This window comes from Phalacrocorax carbo, chromosome Z, assembly GCF_963921805.1.
Source record: "Phalacrocorax carbo chromosome Z, bPhaCar2.1, whole genome shotgun sequence".
NCBI lineage: Eukaryota > Metazoa > Chordata > Aves > Suliformes > Phalacrocoracidae > Phalacrocorax > Phalacrocorax carbo.
The window spans coordinates 27,821,507-27,841,520 of NC_087548.1; the positions used below are offsets into that span (position 1 = coordinate 27,821,507).

General features: G+C 39.5%; 1 protein-coding gene and 1 long non-coding RNA gene across 2 annotated transcripts in view; both read left to right on the forward strand.

Annotated features, from left to right (window-relative positions):
• LOC135310454 (uncharacterized) overlaps positions 1–1,390 on the forward strand; it is a 14,155-nt gene extending 12,765 nt beyond the window's left edge. Inside the window, exon 3 of the long non-coding RNA XR_010370517.1 lies at positions 1–1,390. This exon is cut by the window's left edge and continues 2,408 nt beyond it. This is a non-coding gene — a long non-coding RNA (uncharacterized LOC135310454).
• TBCA (tubulin folding cofactor A) overlaps positions 1–19,475 on the forward strand; it is a 33,831-nt gene extending 14,356 nt beyond the window's left edge. Inside the window, exons 2-4 of the mRNA XM_064437983.1 lie at positions 4,802–4,907; positions 15,303–15,389; positions 18,282–19,475. Coding sequence (XP_064294053.1) covers positions 4,802–4,907; positions 15,303–15,389; positions 18,282–18,362 — 274 coding nt within the window. The 3' untranslated portion in view covers positions 18,363–19,475. The remainder of the gene's footprint in view (positions 1–4,801; positions 4,908–15,302; positions 15,390–18,281) is intronic.
• The last annotated feature ends 539 nt before the right edge of the window (positions 19,476–20,014 follow it).

The window sequence follows — 20,014 nt, forward strand, 5'->3', positions numbered from 1 at the left end:
TGTAACTTAGATTTCTTACAACATTGTAGAATGTCTGCTAAAGTTGTGCGTGTAGTGGTTTTCATGGTTGCAGATTTTTTCATCTATAAATGACCAGTGTACTTGAAATGCAACAAATTATGGTCTGGCTTTTTCTGGTACCTACTGACCTAGTTGTTCTATTTCACTGTGTATAATCACACCATGGATAAAGATTCTGGTTTAGTATACATTTTAATCCTGTGGGGAAGAAGAGGGGGGGGAATCCCCAAACTCAAAACCCACAAAAAAACCGCACCAAAACAAACAGAAAACCCAACCAGGATCTTGTTTCTAGATAGGTAAAGGATAAAAGAAGGAGAGGAACAAAGTATCATGTGGGTATTTTTGTGTAGAAGTCTGCTGAAATTTTAAGAGGTGATTAAGGGATAGTATTGCTCCATTATGAAATTTCATCTTCCTTTTGCAAGCAAGCTATTGATTTCATTTAGCATCTTCCCAAGCTACATATTCAGTAGAAATGGCTTCATGACATCTAGAGGAAGGATCTACTACAGAAAGTGTTTTCAGATCAAAACTTCTTAATAGCCTTAAACATCAGCATCCAAATCTTATGAATAATAAATTGAATGTTAAATTGGACAATTCTGATTACTGAACAAAGTGCAATGGAAAATTTGTCACAGAAAACAGACTCGTGTTCGCGGTTTCATGTGTTTCCTTTTTTGAAAGCAGAATATTTCAAGTTATGCTTCTGAAATGTGCAGTTAGTACAGAAATAGAAATAGGCAGGTAAATATAGATGCAATTTCTTAAGTGTCCAGATATGAGAAAGGTAGGCAAAAAAATCAAGTCCATGGGGCCGGATGGGATCCACCCAAGGACACTGAGGGACCTGGCAGAGGAGCTCACCAAGCCACTCTCCATCATTTATCAGCAGTCCTGGTTAACCGGGGAGGTCCCAGGTGACTGAAAACCAGCGAATTTGACGCCCCTCTACAAGAAGGGTCGGAAGGAGGATCCGGGGAACTACAGGCCTGTCAGCCTGACCTCAGTGCCGGGAAAGGTCATGGAGCAGATCTTCTTGAATACCATTATGCAGCACATACGGGACAGCCAGGGGATCGGGCTCAGCCAGCATGGGTTTATGAAAGGGAGGTCCTGCCTCACTAACCTGGTCTCCTTCTATGATAAGGTGACCTGCTTAGTGGATGAGGCTGTGGACATTGTCTACTTTGACTTTAGTAAGGCCTTTGACGCTGTCTCCCACAGCACTCTCCTGGAGAAGCTGGCTGCTCATGGCTTGGACAAGTGCACCCTGTGGTGGGTTAAAAACTGGCTGGGTGGCTGAGCCAAGAGGGGGGTGTGAATGGAGTCAAATCCAGTTGGTGGCCAGTCACGAGTGGTGTTCCCCAGGGCTCAGTGTTGGGGCCAGTCCTGTTCAATATCTTCATTGATGATCTGGATGAGGGGATTGAGTGTACCCTCAGTAAGTTTGGAGATGACACCAAGCTGGTTGGAAGTGTCAATCTGCTGGAGGGCAGGAAGGCCCTACAGGGGAACCTGGACAGGCTGGATTGTTGGGCCGGAGCCAACAGTATGAGATTCAACAAGGCCAGGTGCCAGGTCCTGCACTTGGGTCACAACAACCCCATGCACCGCTACAGGCCTGGGGAGGAGTGGCTGGAGAGCTGCCCAGCAGAGAAGGACCTGGGGGTGTTGGTTGACAGTCAGCTGAACATGAGCCAGCAGTGTGCTCAGGCAGCCAAGAAGGCCAACGGCATCCTGGCTTGTATCAGGAATAGTGTGGCCAGCAGGACCAGGGTGGTGATCCTGCCCCTGTACTCGACACTGGTGAGGCCGCACCTCGAGTACTGTGTTCAGTTTTGGGCCCCTCACTACAAGAAAGACATTGAGGTTCTGGAGCGTGTCCAGAGAAGGGCAACAAAGTTGGTGAAGGGTCTAGAGAACAAGTTGCTGAGGGAGCTGGGGTTCTTTAGCTTGGAGGAGGCTGAGGGGAGACCTTATCACTCTCTACAACTACCTGAAAGGAGGTTGTAGCAAGGCGGGGGTCAGTCTCTTCTCCCTGGTAACAAGCGACAGGACGAGAGGAAATGGCCTCAAGCTGCACCAGGGGAAGTTTAGGCTGAATATTAGGAAAAACTTCTTCAACGAAAGGATTGTCAGGCGTTGGAACAGGCTGCCCAGGGAGGTGGTGGAGTCTCCATCCCTGGAAGTATTTAAAAGAAGGGTAGATGTGGTGCTTGAGGATATGGTTTAGTGGTGGACTTGGCAGTGACAGGTTAGCGGTTGGTCTCAATCTTAAGGGTCTTTTCTAACCTTAACAATTCTATGATTCTATAATTCTATTTAATTCTAAACAAGGCCGAAACATGCAGTCCTTTACTGTTTGTAAAAGTACGCAAACTTGAATAGCAGTCAGTTTGAAAAGTTAGTGTGCGTAGAGGGAGATGTGAATGTGAAAATGTAATACGGAAACATAAGTAATGACAAACATTGTGCCTTTTGTGTTAGCCAAAAATTATAAAATAATTAAAAATGCTGGGTTTAGCAATGCAAGTTGCCTTTAGTTTCAATGGCATACACACTTCAGTAAGGCAATCAACATAAAAACTGCTTTTAATCATATCTTTCTCCCCCTGCTCCTCAAAGAAAAAAAAAATCTGTCTTACAGCTTGATTAAAATTAACTTTTTTGGAACCTAAAAATAGCAAAGCAAATAATACTGTCTGGAATTAAATCAAGCAACCTTGATCAAACAATTAACTCATCCTCTATTAAATCAATATTTGCTGATGCTAATACTGGAGCTAGTTCCAGTAGTTGGAATTATAGCCACTGATTTAGTGTCTTTATTACTAGTCATTAGGCTGCTGTCTTTCCCCAGTACTACTTCTTAAAGCTAGTACTTGGCTGACTTAGAGAAATTGGCCTAGATGATACCTACACTGCATGCTCCACACACTGCTAAAGCCTATTCGTAAGGCTGAAGGCCCACTCTGATGGTGTGACTCAGTGGGGGTTGAAACGAGTTGAGGTGTGTGTTGCCACAGCCCAAGTTAGATCAGCTGCTGTGGAGCCACAGCTTAAGGCTATTTGAGCAAAACAATTTTTGATGATGTAAACCCTAACAAAAGCAGGGAGAATTCCTGCTGTTAAAATATCAGTATATTCTCTTTGGAATTTTTCTCAAGATAGTACTGCAGTTGTGCTTTTGTGGCAGCTTCAGCTCACAAAAGGTTTGTGTCACCCCTCCTCAGCAGCCCTTCTAGTAGGGCACTTAACTGTGACAAATTAGGAATTAAATTGCTCTGATGCGCTAACATGACCATGAAGCTCTCTACTAGACCTTTATTTATACTCTTTTCATTTGTATAATATGTTCTTTACTTCTTGGATCTGATTATGTTTTTGGCTGTTAAGTCCTCCTTGAACAATCTTAGAGGCTGATCTGATGCTTCTTATTGTTTGGGGAAGGATTTTCTTTGGCACACTCTCAGGTTTGCAGTAGCATCTCAGTGTTTGTTTTGGTCCTGAGTTAGCTGATCAGAAATTACTTCATCATTCTCCAGAACCTGAGGGATGTTTTGGTTCAGACCTAGCATTATGTAGTCCAACATATGCCTAATGAACATATGTAACAAATTGGGAGACATAAAAGCAAAATTGCAGTAACAACAAATAGTAAAGTTTGACAATGGACTTGCAATGTAAAATTTACTATAGGGCATCAGACTAGACTACCTTAATATTGCCTTCTGAACTTAAAAAATTTTTACATTACTTTCGAATCTACGTTTGTTAGCAAAAGGCATCCTGCTCCCAAGTATGTGTCTGTTATTAGGATTAAAAGATGGATTCTCTTCCCTTTGAAAGATGATAGGCCATAAAGAAAATTGCTATAACGTAAATTATGGAACTGTTATTTTTGTCTATAACCCCCAAACCAGTGTCAAGGTAAATGGAGAAAGTACTTGAAGGAACACAAAACTATGAGGCTACCGTGTAATTTGGGAATTCTACTTTTCATTATTTTGTACGAAAACTAGTATGGGAAATAATGCATTTAATGCCATGACATGTAGTGATCAGGAGAAAAAACATTCTGGGATCACAGTTTGTGAACCTGAAAGTGCTGTTCCTTTTCACTTACATGGGATGACTTTTTTCAGAGTTACTACTAGGAAGGATGTCTATCGTTATGCATCTGATAATGCAGGTGCAGTGGTGTAATTTAGTAGCGAGTAGGAAAGAGGAAAGGCCACATGACTGTAACAGCCAATGTAGGTCACTTGCAAAACAATCCTGGATTACGTTGAGAAAGTCTAGCAAATACTGATCTAAAAGCTGATGATGACAATGTAGTCTTTGCAGACATCTTAATATTGTTTATTTTGGCTACCTATAATGTGAGGACTTTTTTGAGATAGGTAGCTTTCCTCTCTGTACTATTGTCTTTATTAGCAGTCATCCAGATCTACAAGGGAGCTTGTCTGCTTCCTTGTATGTATTTGAAATGAAGTACCAACATATAGCTTTTTCTTTTTTAGGATATTCTATATGGATAAGCCCACACAGAATCTTTAAAAGTGTTTTTAATTTAAATTATTCTAACAGGAATCATTATACGTCATAGGTAAATTCAGCATTTCCTAGATACAGGTTTTTTTGCAGTGGTTAAGAGCCTTTTAAACTCTGTATTATCTTACAGGGCTGCAGCTTTTGGCAGGGGTTGTTATCAACAGTGCAACCTTTTACTGTAATAGAATGAGATTAACACAATTGCTTGGTTTAATTGCAGATTGGCAAAAGAAAAAGTTATGTATGAAAAAGAAGCAAAACAGCAAGAAGAAAAGATTGAAAGAATGAAAGCTGAAGCATGTGATGATTATGGAATTAAGAAGCAGGTAAACTATCCTAAAACTTGTTTTATAAAATCCCTCTTTGCTTTCATTTAATCATAGTCATCCTTAAATAAAAGAATCTTCTGTGCCTTTTTCCAGACTCTGTTATGTAAACACTGGACTAAAATCCTGTCAATTACAAAAGTCATAAGTATTTGTAGAAACTTCCTTTATTCCAGAACTGTTAAATTATAAGGAGACTGCATATGGGTTACTTAGCACTTAGTGTCAGAGTGGGTATCACTCACTAACAGCGTGTATGAGGCTGTCATGAACTTTCTTTCTCAGAAATACCAAGAACCTGAAAATACCTGGTCTGGATGCATTTAGGTAAACCAAGCGCTTGCTGCCAAGTGCAAATACTACAGTGAAGTGAGAATGCTTGATAATTAATATGAATATGAAACATTTCAAGTCTTCAGTATCATGGTATGCCTTTGGTAAAATCACAGACCTCGAGAGAGAACAATGGCTATGCAGCCACTCCTAGCAGTGGCTAGTGTTTGTAGTGAAGTCACTGACTAGCAAGGTGCACGCTGTAGTTTCATCTGCTTAAGAGTGTGGTTTAGTGTCACTATTATGACTAAATTTTTCTTGGAAGGTTCCCCAGAAAGGATAGTGGTTGGAGTCAGTACATGTCCTTTTGGGAGGAGGAGGAGTGTCCAACTTTCCTTCTCACTGAGAGAAGGCTTGGGTTTGGGAGATTTGTGTTTATTCTTTAGAGGAGTGTGGCGTGACTGTGTTTAACTGTGGTCTTTATATTCTTTCAACCAAATATGTTATTATTAACCATGTGTTTTTCTCAAGCATTTCCCAGATGTTATCTTTTAAACATTCACAGAAACTGAAACTGTAAATTAAAATTATTTTCACTTATTTTCGTTATCTGGTGGCCTTATGTTATAAAACCTAACCTATTGTTCTCCCATCTTCATTTTAAAACAATGGAAGAATAAGTTAAACAAAACTCAAATATAAAAATTAATGAGAAAGCCCTTTTAGAACAAGCTAAAACAACTTTTTTAGGAAGTTCACCTTTCAGTTCAGGTGTATAATGCCCTGTCTTCCTTTCATTATGCCATGGGAAGGAAATACAAATGAAGAATTTGTATACAAAGGAAGACTTGTATTTATAGAGTTGAGCTGTCTTCTCCCTCACCACAGACTGAGACACTAAGATCCTACAAAACAGTAGTCTTTCTGAAGATCTGCTGGTGCTAACAAGAACTAATGAATGCAATTCCCATTTTTAGTGTCCCCCATTCATCAGATTATTTGACCGCACCATGGTATTTTCAGTGACCTGCAAGATATCATCAAAGTCAAAAACCGCAGAGGCTGTGAACTGCTGCTGTGAAATGAAATGTTGCTCACTACTTGAAGGTATTCTCAGAGACCAATAACAAAAGCCTTCACAGAGAACAGCCTCCATTCATTCAGAAATTACCTGATTCGCCTCAAAAGCGATCAGTTCCTCCAATGTCTTAACTTCTTGTTCTTTTAGTGCACTTTGCATTGTTACGAACGATTTGGAGGCTTAGAAAGAATGCACACACTTTTCATAGGACGAAGTCTGTTACTCTTAAAGAAAATGATATAATACCAGGGGAGTTTGCTCAGAACCATATTTTGGATAGAGTTAATACTTTGAGATGTTCTTCAGGAAAATGTGTAGATACACCTTTTAAGAATTGCTTTTAGTTAATAGTTCCTAATCTGAATAATTACATTTATTTAAAAATATGGTTGTAGTCTTTATTTCAGTAATGAAATTGGGGGATGGGAATGAATTAAATCATTTGAGACTAGGAAAATAATTTTAACTATTATTTTATCTGAGGTGCCAGCTAAACCAGATATGCATATACAGATCAATCCAGAGTTGACAGAGGGATGCTTAAAGAGCTTAAAAGCATTACTTACCTCTTAATGTACTACGATTCTCATTTAGCTTTCTACTTACAACTCTGCAGTAGTACATACGCTTTAACAGTGCAGAAGTGACTATAGGAAATTTTACTTTAAAATCAATAATGCCATTCCTACAGTATATGTAGACTTCAGGGTGTGTCTGGTCTGTAAGAAGGGATCCATCCCTTTGTAGAACAACAGTTAGGGCCTGAATCAATATTTTTCTTCTAATCCCTTATACAGTGGGGTAGCTTGTGCCTTCTGTGAGCACAAGTCATCTCTGGCTGAGGCAGCAACCAGCAAGGGTAGCTGGCAGCCTTTACCTACACTGTTCAGAACTTTTTTAATGAGGAGCAGATTCAATTTCTCTGATACGAGAAACTAAAAGGATGGTTTTCTTGCACTGCTGGTATACACTGACAAAGATTGTAACTTGAGGACCCCATTATAGGGCACAAGACGACTTCGTTATGGTAACCCAGGATAGTTCGCTTCCCCCTTAATCTGCCCCCACCTTTGCATGGGCACCAGTGTGACTGCAAATCTCAGAATTTGGACAGCAGGACTTGTAGTACATCAACGAGTTCACTAATGAGCAAAATAGGCCACTGCATATGTATGATACGTTAATCAGCACAAGTTTTATTATACAGCCCTGGAGTGCTGTCCTTTGAGCTTCATCCCCGAGTAGGGCTCTGCTGCATTGAGTCCCTGTTTTGCTTACTATCAGTGTCCAGGGGCTCCCACTGTGGTAACGCTATGCTTTCAATAAAGCCGGAGCTTTCACTCCCTGAGTGTCTTACCTCAACCCTGAGGGATCCACACCTGCTTCTCACCCATAACACCCATGCATCACTACTGTCCTGGGCAAATGCTGTATTTGCATGGCTTGCTGTGTCTCAGCTCATGTACTGCAGCTGAATCCAAGCTGGGTGAGAACGACTTGTGGTAGGTTGAGTATCACAAGGAAGGAATATCTAGCATTGTGGGGCAAGGAAGCCCTTCCTTTTCTATCACTTACAGCTTATCTCAAAGAAAAAAACAAACAAAACCCTGTCTGCTATCATCTGGTTTTTGTCTGCAAAAGGCAGGTGAGAAGTTTAGAATTTAGGGAGAAGCTTGTAACAATTCATTTGAGCCAAACTAGCAGGAAAAAAAAAAACAAACAATAAATGAAGAGTAGTATTTGGGGGAAGAAAAGAAAAACTATGAAAGAAAAGCTTTCATATGTTTTTATATCTCAAAATCACACTATCCTTAACCATGAGACCTTTATGAAAAAGGGTGACTAAGTACTTTAATAAAATACTAGATTAAAAACAATTATAGTAAAAACTGAACTCTCATTTATAAAATTTATCAGGTTTGTAGAGTTAGGAAAAAATACTAAAAGGCTTTTGATGTATTCCACCAGGTGTAAATTCTGCATATAGTTTCTTTAGAGGGTCATGAAGAACCATGACTAGTGGCAGCAAGTAGTGCAGTTGTACCTCCCTGTGGATTTTTTTTACAATGAAGCCTTAGTTTCTACATGGTTGTAACAGTTCTCAATATATGAAGACTTTACACAGAGCTTCATAATACTTTATTTGTAGTAGAAACTTTTCACACTGTAATCAGTCATGAGTGCAGACTGATGATAGGAACCAGTAGTTTTCTGTATTCCTGTGATTGTGTATGTGTCTCATACAAAAATAAACAACCTTTCCTACCTAATACTTTTATCCTTAGGCTTGTGAGTGTGGGAGAAGCCTGAAGTATCTACTCCTTGTTTCCTCTCAGTGGGATTATAGATCTACTCTAGAGTTTTTGTTAACTGTCAGCATTTTTACTGAAAAAAATATAGATTTCCATTTTTTAAAAAATAGCTATCTTACAGTTCCAAATTAATTCTTGTGTAATATCATTTCCAGATTAACTAAAAATCTAATGGACTTAACATAGAATTTAATATCTGCATGCCAGAGAGTTCATAAGAGTGCATGAAGTGTATCTTGCCAATAAAGTTTTTTAAAAATATTAGAGAAAACGGTGATATTTCTCTTGCTTTGTTCAGTGAAAGTTGAGTGTCTCCTGAAACAGCTAAAAAGAAATACATTTGGAAACAACGTATATTGTTTTGAAAATTATTGTGAAAGATAAGACTTTGCTGCTAATCTTGTTACTGGAGGAGTTCTCACTGAAAGGAACATTGTAATGTTCTCTTTTTCATTTTTAAATGTCCATTTAGCCTCAAAGAAATACTCTGGTTAGCTCAGTTGGCTTTTTACATTTTTAGCTCTTTCTACCCCACACCCTATTGGTTCAAAGTTTCATTATTCTCACCAGTCAAGTACAGTAATATTAGGTGATTAGATGAACATACTGGCTCTAGTTGCGTATGTAAAGAGGCAGTAGAAATGCTAATGAAGAGTCTAATGCTCCTCCTTATGCATTTAGACAGTATCCATAACAAGTTAGCACAAAGATATATTTAATGTTAAGAAATAAAGAAACAGTTTGTTTCCTTAAGAGCTAGCAAGTTGGAATTATCTGTGCTAAGTACAGAATAATATTCCTAACATACAACTGGTATTAAAAACGCTTTCAAACTTCAGTGTTATTGCCTGATGCGCTTTCTGAAAGAGACCAAATCAAGAAAAAACATTACTGCGATCTTCCTTTTTCCCTTCTGTTTTCCAAAGGCTGTTTTCCTTTTTATCTAGGCAGGTGTAAATACCTCTTGGATTCCAGACTACAGGCACTCATACAGTATTTGGAATAAGTTAGTACAGCAACATTCCTATGGTAGAAAAGATCTACCATCAAGATGGGACGCGATTAATTTTTTCTTCGGTTGGGCTCACTTTTCCTGTGCTCTAGAGAGAGGAAAAAAATCTGAACTTGACTTTTCTGCCTTCTATCTATTTAGGGAACTTCCCACACCTGTTGTTCTTCGAGTTTTAGCACAAATGTTTCCTCAAGTATTTTGTCTCCACAAACAGATGAGGGATTCCTCCCAAACCTTCAACCTTATTCTAAAACATCTCCTAAGCACCCTGCTACCTTTCAGCAAAGCAACGTGTTACATTAAGCAGGGATTCAGGATGTCTATCTTAACAAACAACCAAGAAAACCCAACCTTCTCAACCCTCCCTCAAGCTTAACCTCCTCCACAAAAAGTTGAGGGGGTGGGCAGGGAGAAAATGTGGCTATTTCTTCTAACAAGGCTAGGCCATTCTTGGTGGGAAAGCAACTCTTTGTCAGAGTTTTCTTTACACCACTCCCAAAGCAACCTCTTCATTCAGATGTTTTACCACCTCTCACCTGTTTACAGGGTGAGGTTTATACTTGCATCGACATGGATCTGTTCAGGTAGAATTTTGAGTTGCTGGAAGAAAATGTGATGCCTGCTGATTAAATGACAACTTTCTGTAATGGAAAATTCCATTATCAAATCCTCTAAGTTAATTTTGAAGGAGAAATATATTAATTTATGATACAGCATATTTAATTAAAAACTTTTTCAGTGGAGGAGATGGAGTTTTGCTTCTGTTGTCTGAAAAGATCTCCATTTTTTAGCTTTGAGTCATGTGGTGTTATCCTTCAACCCCCCACCACTGACAATGAAGACAACCTTCTAGTAGTACATCAGTGGAAAACAGCCAGTGACAAACTGTTTTCCAAAAAGACCAAAGGAACCTTTCTGTCTTTTATGTCCTAAAGTGATCCGCTTTGGAAGAAACAGGATTGGCCATCACCTGAGAGGAGCTGCACAGAAAGCTTGTTTGAAACAGTGAGGCATTAGATCTAGAGGGTTTTCTCCTCCTCCAGCTTTCTTGCTACAAATGGTAGGTGGCCATATCAGTTCTTGAAAAGCATAAGAACTATAGAAACATAACAATGTTCTCCAATTCTTTATTGCAAGCTTGTCTTTGTGGTCCTTCAGAAGTGTTTTGAGCAATGTATTTGATAACTCACCTACAACAGACTGCAGTATGCTCTTGTATCCAATGTTTGTGGATAGCTTAGGCTTCTTTTGGGCCTGCTATGTGAAAATAAAACAAGTTGCTTCAAAGGAAGTAGAATAAAGTTGGTTTCCTACAGAGAGAGAGAGAGAGTGTGTGCGTGTGTGCGCGCGCGTGTTTGTTCAGGTTTTTTTCCCTTCATGCTGTCTGTCCTCTGCAATCCCTATGCCCTCCTGGCCCAGCACATTGTGCCTTTATTTTCCCTGATTACCACTGAGGCAAGAAGCAATACCACCCTGTGGATTTCAGTTACAAATATGTTAATTAGCCAACCAGTAGTCTTACCATGACTGTTTACTTTGTGCTACAGTCTTTTCCTTAGTAGGGTTATTAATTTTTGAACTGTTGGTGTTTGCGTTACTTAGATATGTCCTTTTCCCTTTTGGGTCTCTACCCTTCTATCAGATATGGCTGTATATCGTGGTTTAGGCCAGTCAGCAACCAAGCACCACGCAGCTGCTCGCTCACTCCCTCCTGGTGGGATGGGGGAGAGAATTGGAAGAGTAAAAGTGAGGCAGCTCATGGGCTGAGATAAAGACAGCTTAACAGGTAAAGCAAAAGCTGGGCGCAGAAGCACAGCAAAACAAGGAATTCATTCACTCCTTCCCACGGGCAGGCAGGTGTTAAGCCGTCTCCAGGAAAGCAGGGCTCCATCACGCGTAACGGTTACTTGGGAAGACAAGAGCTATCACCGCAAACATCCCCTCCTTCCTCCTCCTTCCCCCAGCATTATATACTGAGCATCACATCATATGGTACGGAATATCCCTTGGGTCAGCTGTCCCAGCTGTGTTCCTTCCCAGCTTCTTGTGCACCTGGCAGAGCACGGGGAGCTGAAAAAGTCCTTGACCAGTGTAAGTGCTACTTAGCAACAACTAAAACACCTCCGCATTATCACCACTGTTTCCAGCACGAATCCAAAACACAGTCCCATACTAGCTACCACGAAGAAGTTTAACTCTACCCCAGCTGAAACGAGGACACTGTAGTCAATGGATACCATGTGTTTTACAAAGTTTCTGATGAAAAGTAGTTCAAACAAGTAGCACTTTTCTGAGCAAACTGAATTATTTGAATCTTATTTTTATTCTCCCTACCCCATCTTTGAGCAGATCCATGCTGTTATGATTACCTGTGCAGCAGTCAAAGGGCAAGTGATTATGAAGCAGTATTTAAAAGCATGTGTATATATTTAATACATATCTGACTCACATTTCTTTTTTTTTTTTTGCCTGTCTTCTGTGTTTAGACCAATACTCCTGCATACAAAACAGTATTGTCATTATACCTTGTGACACAGTAGTTTATTAGGCTGTCCTTCTAAGATCAAGGAAAGACAGACAGCCCTATGGAGTTTTTAATATTGTTGTTTTTCAGATTATTTGTGGATCTGAGTATTTCTCAATCCTTGCTTAGGTGTCAGCTGGGAGAAAAAAAACCAAAGCAAAACAAAGCCCAACAAACTCTGCTTCCATCTTTTTGAAGCTGACAAAACTGTTGTCCCTATTATACATGTCAGGCTGACCAAAATGCTTCCTGTTGCAGAATACTCAGTATTGACATGCATAAGCAGTAATATTTTTTCATATTCTTAAATTAGAAAGATTTGTTTCAGTGTAAATGCTTGGGTGATCCAAAAAGTAGAGAATCTGCCTCATGAGCAGCTCTGATTGACCTAAAGGTGAAATAAAGCTTTGAACTTTTATTGTGGGACCTGCTAAGAATCAAAGTTGCTTTAGTTGTTTATGTTTAAAGCCTTGGGCTTAACTATCCCCTCAGCTGTTTCTCATACAGTCATGGTCAGCCTTTGAGCTTATTTTGAATGTGTAAAGTAATTGTCTGATTTTAGTTATGGTGCCCTTTAAGCAACTGGTAGATGGATCTGTGTCTTTGCATCTATTCTGCTTTATTGTTACTGCAATCTGGAATTTATGGAACACAGATTGAAGGCTATCGACAGTGCACTATGCACACCGCTCTTTGACATCTGATCCAATTTTTTTAAATCCACATTATGTTTAGTAAATATGCTCTATACACCCCAACAGTTAGAAAGCTCCATCACACCTGAGGAACCCGCTTTCCTTTTTAAAAGGTGTCAGACATCTGCTCCCTTAGTGGACATACCTTCAATGCTGAAAGACGACTGATGGGAAATGTGGCTGGTTGAAGGGATTTGTTTAACTGGCTTTTTCAGTACCCTTAAACGAAAGGGGATGTCATCCTCACTGTAACCACAACAGCTCTTTTGGACTCATGTCCACTTACGAACAACAAATTCAATTTGCTTCTCCCTGTACGTATTTTTGTGCTTTATTGCTTTTGTATTAACACTGAATTAAGATGCACTGCAGTTACTCCAGTTTTTAATACTTCTGTTTGGCATTGTAATTAACAGACATTTATGGTTCTTTGCAAAGTTAGATGAGTTCCATGTAATAACTTCCTCTGGGGCCTGGTTATAATTTACACTCCTTAGACTTCAGTCAGAAAGTTTGATAGAACTTGGAGAGCAAACACTATCAAAATTCCAGTCCTAAAGCTTACCAATTATTTAGGCTTTTGACTTTGCTTTATTATGTACATTTGTAAAAGTAAATGGTCTATCTGGAATTATCACCATTACTTCAAAAGTGTGTTCTATGCAGAAGTAACAATGTTTGTGTAGGTGGTTTAGTAATCAACTAATAACATTTGTTCCACAGAATTCCTGTTCCAATTTCCAACTATTTTCACCTACTGAATATAGTTCCAAGATTTATCATTCTTCTGGTTTTTTATTTACTATTGCATAACTGCAGGCAAATGTAAATAAAAACTGAGGAACCCCTTTGGATCTCAGCCAAGTTCTGTTTTGAACAGACAGATTGGGGTAGTTTTGTTCTTTTCTTCCTGCAGCCAGGACTACAGTTTACAGATTCTAGATTTATGTGCCTTCCCAAATCACTTATTGAGTGGCATATATCAAATAAGTTACTACTTTTCATATCATCTACCAGCTTTACAATACAGAACTATTTAGCAATATTAGACCAAGGAGGTATTCTTTATTGAACAGGCTTCTACTACATAAAGCAGAAGGCATAATCTCATGCAGTTTATGGCACACCTCATTCTATTGAAGTTACAAACCTTTATTTATTCATTCGCTACTGAACGTGTAATATGAAGAGTCTTATTTTTAATACAGTCCCATGCTGAATGCTTAAAAGAAAAGTGATAACACAAATGAGAACTAGAACTTGGGGATGCTTAACTTTTTATTTTTAAAAATTTTTCACCCAGCTTTGCTTCACTGAAGTAGGTTTTGCCCTATATTCTCTGAAAGTTAGAAACAAATTTTTTAAACCTTTTCTCTCAGAAATTACTTGAACGAAGAACTTAAATATATGACACTTAAAAACATGGTGATAATATCTTACTATGTAAGGCCTTCCTGTAGGCATGGATACATTGTTAGCCATAGCTTATCTTCCCTTTTACAATGATCCTTTGGTACAGCAGCATTAATACTGAAAGGAAAATATAATGCAGGAATGCCAGAATGAAGTAAGCCATTTAAAGGGAATGCCTTCTGTTGCACATAATCCTGAATGCATAAGAGGTTTCTTATTTACATATCTAACAGTTTTTCATTTCTAAATAGATGTAACATTACTGAACAACTCTGTACAGCCTTTCTTCTCAGTGGTTGGATTTCAGATCCAGAAACGTTCCATGAAATAAATATTCCCTTGTTTAAACATGAAGTTGTTTTCTGTAGGAGGAGGCCAGGACATTCAGATTCAGTGGGGTGCCAGTTTAGTAATTTTGTTCAAAGTGCATGGTGAGAATAATCTTTCTTCTAAAATGAAGCACAAGGATAAATAATAACTTTTTATGCATGATAAGCATCAAAAATACGAGCCTGCTGGTCTTTGCTTTTCATTTTTCTTTACCTTTGTATTTCAGTCAGAGCCTCCTGCAGTGTGCACACAACGTGATCAATAACTCAATAGCTTTTTTCATGCAGTAATTATCTCTATGTGGTATTATCTGAACACTGTTTTTCTTTATTACCTAAAAGATGCAGGGAGATATTTATATAACCAGCTGATCCCATTTTGGATGAAACTGCTTCACGACAGCAGGAGAAAGTTTGTTTTAAATAGCCTTTTTAACAAATGCTGTATAGAAAGCTTACCAGGCAGTATTTTTTTTCTAAGGGAAAAATTACACCAAATACTCTTTTGCACTTAATACTTTATGTTTAATTAAGCAAAAAATAAATGGAAGTGTCTTAATTTGCAGGAGAGTTTTAAGCAATTATGGTGAGTGTCTTTTAATAAAAAAAAGCCTATTCAGAAAACAGGTACAACTATTCTGAAGTTCCTAGATAATGACTGGACTACTGATTTTTCAGAGTAAAGACTTATATTAAAAAAACACATTCCTATCTGGAATACATTGTCATTTCATTGGCTTCTAATTTTTTTTATAGATTGAGATCTTACAAGAGTCACGAATGATGATTCTGGACTGCCAGCGCAGATTAGAAGTTGCACATGCAGATCTTACTCAACTACTAGTGAGTATAGCACCATAACCCACCAATCAAGAAACATACCGATATTTCTTTTTAAATAACTGTCTTTGCAGAGTGGTCTCCAGCCTATGAAAACTGTATATGTTAGAATATTAGAAGCTGTCTTTAAGGGAATGTGCACTCAACATACACAAATACTGAACTGCTAGAATGGACTCCTGTGCTAGTTACATGATCAGCAAAAATAGTTCACCATGTTAGGTAGTTTTCTAGATAGTGTAGATGTATATAAATGCTTGTAGTGAAATGAAATAGTCAAAATACTTTTTACTACTTTTATTATGCTATGGTCAAGAAAAAAATACAGCTGAGTACTGCTTATATGATTTATTAATGAGGTGAGCACTAGTGCCATGATTTTGAGATAGGAATACCTGCAGGAACAAATAGTATCTTGTACAGATAGTATAGTTTCACTAACCTAAGGTTGGAGATCATCGTGTTTATTTTAAAAGTGGCCTTCTCATCAAGAATTCAGCTACACATGTAAATACTACTGTGAGGATAAAAATACCTACCATAAATTAAGCCCCAGACACATTTACTGGCAAAAACGCAACCCCTTCTCAAAGGAAAACTCAAGATGTCTTATCCTCAGGTAGTATGCATCTACTGTTTTACAGACTAAATGCTCAGTACCTGACAAGATTTAGGGTCCTTTTGTCGTTGAACTAGTTACTTGACAGTTAGCTTGTTTAGATTTCATCTGGCACACAGAAGTGGTGCTATTGATTCATAGTGTGCTGTACAAACTTAAAACAAGAAATGGGGGAAGTTAGTATTGTTTTTGAGAATTTGGAAGTCTTTAAGGGTTGGTTTCTGTGCTTAGCTCACCTTCAATGCTTTTATTTTAATAACTCTATAGTAGTATGTTTTTTCAATTGTCAATCTGCTTAACCTTTTTCCTGATGGTACTCTTGTTCTGAGGTTTGTTGTTATTGTTTCCAGTTATGCTATCCTTAGTTTTAAATATTTAACAGAATAAAATAAAGATATGCATAGACAGCCATTATACTGGACCTTAAGTAGGACAAAAGAAATTACCTGTGCTTTGAGTCACAGATAACTAATGTTTTTGGTAATGATACAGCCCTCATTTCAGAGAATCATAGAATGATTTAGGTTGGAAGGGACCTTTAAAGGTCATCTAGTCCAGCCGCCTGCAGTGAACAGGCCATCTTCAACTAGATTGGGTTGCTCAGAGCCCCATCCAGCCTGACCGTGAATGTTTCCAGGGATGGGGCATCAACCACCTCACTGGGAAACCTGTGCCAGTGTTTCACCACCCTCATTGTAAAAAATTTCTTCCTTATATCCAGTCTGAATCTACCCTCTTATAGTTTAAAGCCATTACCCCTTGTCTTATCGCTACAGGCCCTAATAAAAATTCTGTCACCATCCTTCTTTTAAGCCCCTTCTAAGTACTGAAAGGCTGCAACAAGGTCTCCCTAGAGCCTTCTCTTCTCCAGGCTGAACCACCCCAACTGTCTCAGCCTGTCCTCATAGCAGAGGGGCTCCAGCCCTTGGATCATTTTTGTGGCCCTCCTCTGGACCCGCTCCAACAGTCCTACATCCTTGCTGTGCTGAGGGCTCCAGAGCTGGACGCAGCACTGCAGGTGGGCTCTCACTAGAATGGAACAGAGCAGCAGAATCACCTCCCTCAACCTGCTGACCATGCTTCTTTTGGTGCAGCCCAAGATATGGTTGGATTTCTGGGCTTCAAGCACACATTGTGACTCACGTCCAGCTTTTCATCCACTAGTACCCCCAAGTCCTTCTCCACAGGGCTGCTCTCAATCCCTTCATCCCCCAGCCTGTATTGATACTGGGGGTTGTCCCAGTCTTGCACTTGGCCTTGTTGAACCTCATGAGGTTGTCACAGGCCTACCTCTCCAGCTTGTCCTGGATGCCTGTCCTTCTGGCGTGTCAACTGCACCACTCAGCTTGGTGTCATCTGCAAACTTGCTGAGGGTGCACTCGATCCCACTATGTCATTGATGAAGACCAGTACCGGTCCCACTAAAAACCCCTGAGGGGCACCACTTGTCACCAGTCTCCATCCAGACATTGAGCTGTTGACCAATACCCTCTGGATGTGACCATCCAACCAATTCCTTATCCACTGAACAGTCCACCCATCAAATCCGTATCTCCCCAGTTGAGAGAGAAGGATACTGTGGGGGACTGTGTTGAAGGCCTTACAGAAGTCCAGACAGATTACATCAGTGGACAGGGGAAGAGGAATGGATGTTGTCACTCCATCACAGAAGGCCAGTAGGTTGGTAAGACAGGACTTGCCCTTGGTGAAGCCATGCTGGCTGCCTTGAATCACCTCCCTGTCCTGCATGTGCCTTCGCAGAGCTTCAAGGAGGATTTATTCCATGATCTTCCCAGGCACAGAGGTGAGGCTGACAGGTCAGCAGCTCCCAGGGTCTTTCCTCCCTTTTTAAAAATGGGTGCAATATTTCCCTTTTTCCAGCCACTCAGGACTTCACCTGACTGCCAGGACTTTCCAAATATCATGGAGAGCAGCTTGTCAACTATATCAGCCAATTCCCTCAGGGCTCTGCGATGCATCTCATCAAGTCCCATAGACTTGTGTATGTTCAGGATCCTCAGGTGGTCACAAACCTGGTTTTCTCTTACAGTGGGAGGGGCTTTGCTTCTCCAGTCCCTGTCTTGCAGTCTATCCACTCGAGGTCTGGAAAGAGAAGCCAATTGTGCCAATGAAGATGGAGGCAAAAAAACTGTTGAGTACCTTGGCCTTCTCCTTATCTGTTGTTACCTTTTTTTTTTTTTCCACAGTTACCTTCTTAAATTTAATCCCATGTCAATTATTTTCAAAGTACTCAAAAATTTCATTTTTGATTCCAGGAAAATGAAAAAGAATTGGAAGAAGCCGAAGAGTACAAAGAAGCACGTTCCATACTGGAGTCAGTGAAGCTGGAAGCGTAGAAGTTTTTCAGTATTCTCTTTGTATGCATTAGCACTGGGTCCATTCCACACTTTAATTTGACTATGGCTCTATTACTATTGTTGACTTGCTAAGGTTCCCTTTATGCAAACCAGCCTTTCTCAAACTGCAAGATATATCAAATAAAGGGTGTTCTGAAACTTCTGTGTTCCATATTCAGGCAAAATAGAAACATTATCAGTTCAGTTCACTTAAATTACAAAAAGGAAAAACAGCACTGATTTAATGTAAGTGTAATAGCTAATATACAGAACTTAATCTGTACAATTAAGGCTAAGAAACAAAGTTGAGCTATGTAAGGCATGTGAGGGACCAATATATACTTTCGAATGAGATAAAATGGTTTGGGTTGCAAGGGGCCTTCATCTAATTCCAACTTCCCTGCTGTGGGCTTTACAAGCACCTTATACTGAAATAATTTCAAGCCATTACGGCATAACAATCTGTAGTGAAAAAGGAGATGGACTACCTGACCCTTCAAAGTCACCCACCTTTTTTCTACAATGTAATTTATCTGTAATTTTATCAAGTATGTACTCCTTGTTTACCTTTGAGCTCATGACAGAATTAAGAGCTGATTCCAAATCTTTCTCAGGTTGCCTGGGGTTGATTTGTAGAGCCCTATTCATACTATTACCATGGATCAAAAATCTGTTACTTTTTCAAGAAACTGAATTTAGCAGCTGACTCGTATGTTGTCAGGTGGATCTGCTGGTAAGAATTCTGGACTGAATGCTTTTCCTGAAAGCACCTTGGCCTAAGTGAGGGAAGTTTTTTGTTTTGGTTTTTTTTGTTTTGTTTTGTTTTTTGAACAAAGCTTAAACCCCGGAAGTTGGAAGAGAACTAATGGGTAAGGGAACAATGCTTGATCTGCTTGGAAGACCATTGAAACATTATGTACAAAAGCTGTGGTTCTTTCAGAATAGCTTCTCTAAACAGTAAGCTCTGATTATGAACAAGAAAGCTTTTTACTTTACTTTTCCTAGTTTGAAAGTGTTCTGGCATGTTCCTTAAAGGCACGAGAAAGCAGAGTGTACCTTTTGTGTGGTGCTATATTGAATACTCTTAATAAAATTTTTTGTTAATTTGCCTGAGTTTGGGTAAACTGCAGTTTCAGTACCTCTGCTTGTGTGCCTTAAGCACCTTGAGAGTAATAAGTATACTTCTCCATCACTCTTAAGTACTGTTCAGACAGATTATCAACACCGCAAGATTTCTGATCAACTGCAGAATAATCTACTTTTGAAATTACTCCAGACCAGTACTAGACAGTGCTAAGAGATGAAACCACCATGGTTTCGTAAGAGCTCATGCACACTTTCTTACCAGCATTGTGTCCTAGGCACGCAACTGCCAAACAGACACTGCCTGGTTCACAGCTCAAATGAATTGCTATTGAGAACATCATCTGTCTTTGAATACTCATTTCAGCCAGCTTCTTCAATGGACCATCACCAGGAAAGGTGGCTGGAGTGTACAAAGCAGGTCACATGTCTTAGCTGACCGGCTGCAGGCAGCATAACAGTAACTCTCTGCTTGCAGCCATTGAGTGGAGTGTGGTGAGTGAATGCTGACTTGAAAAGGAGGTCTGGGGGGCTGTCAAGTCTGTTGGGTAAATAAAAATTTAAAATAC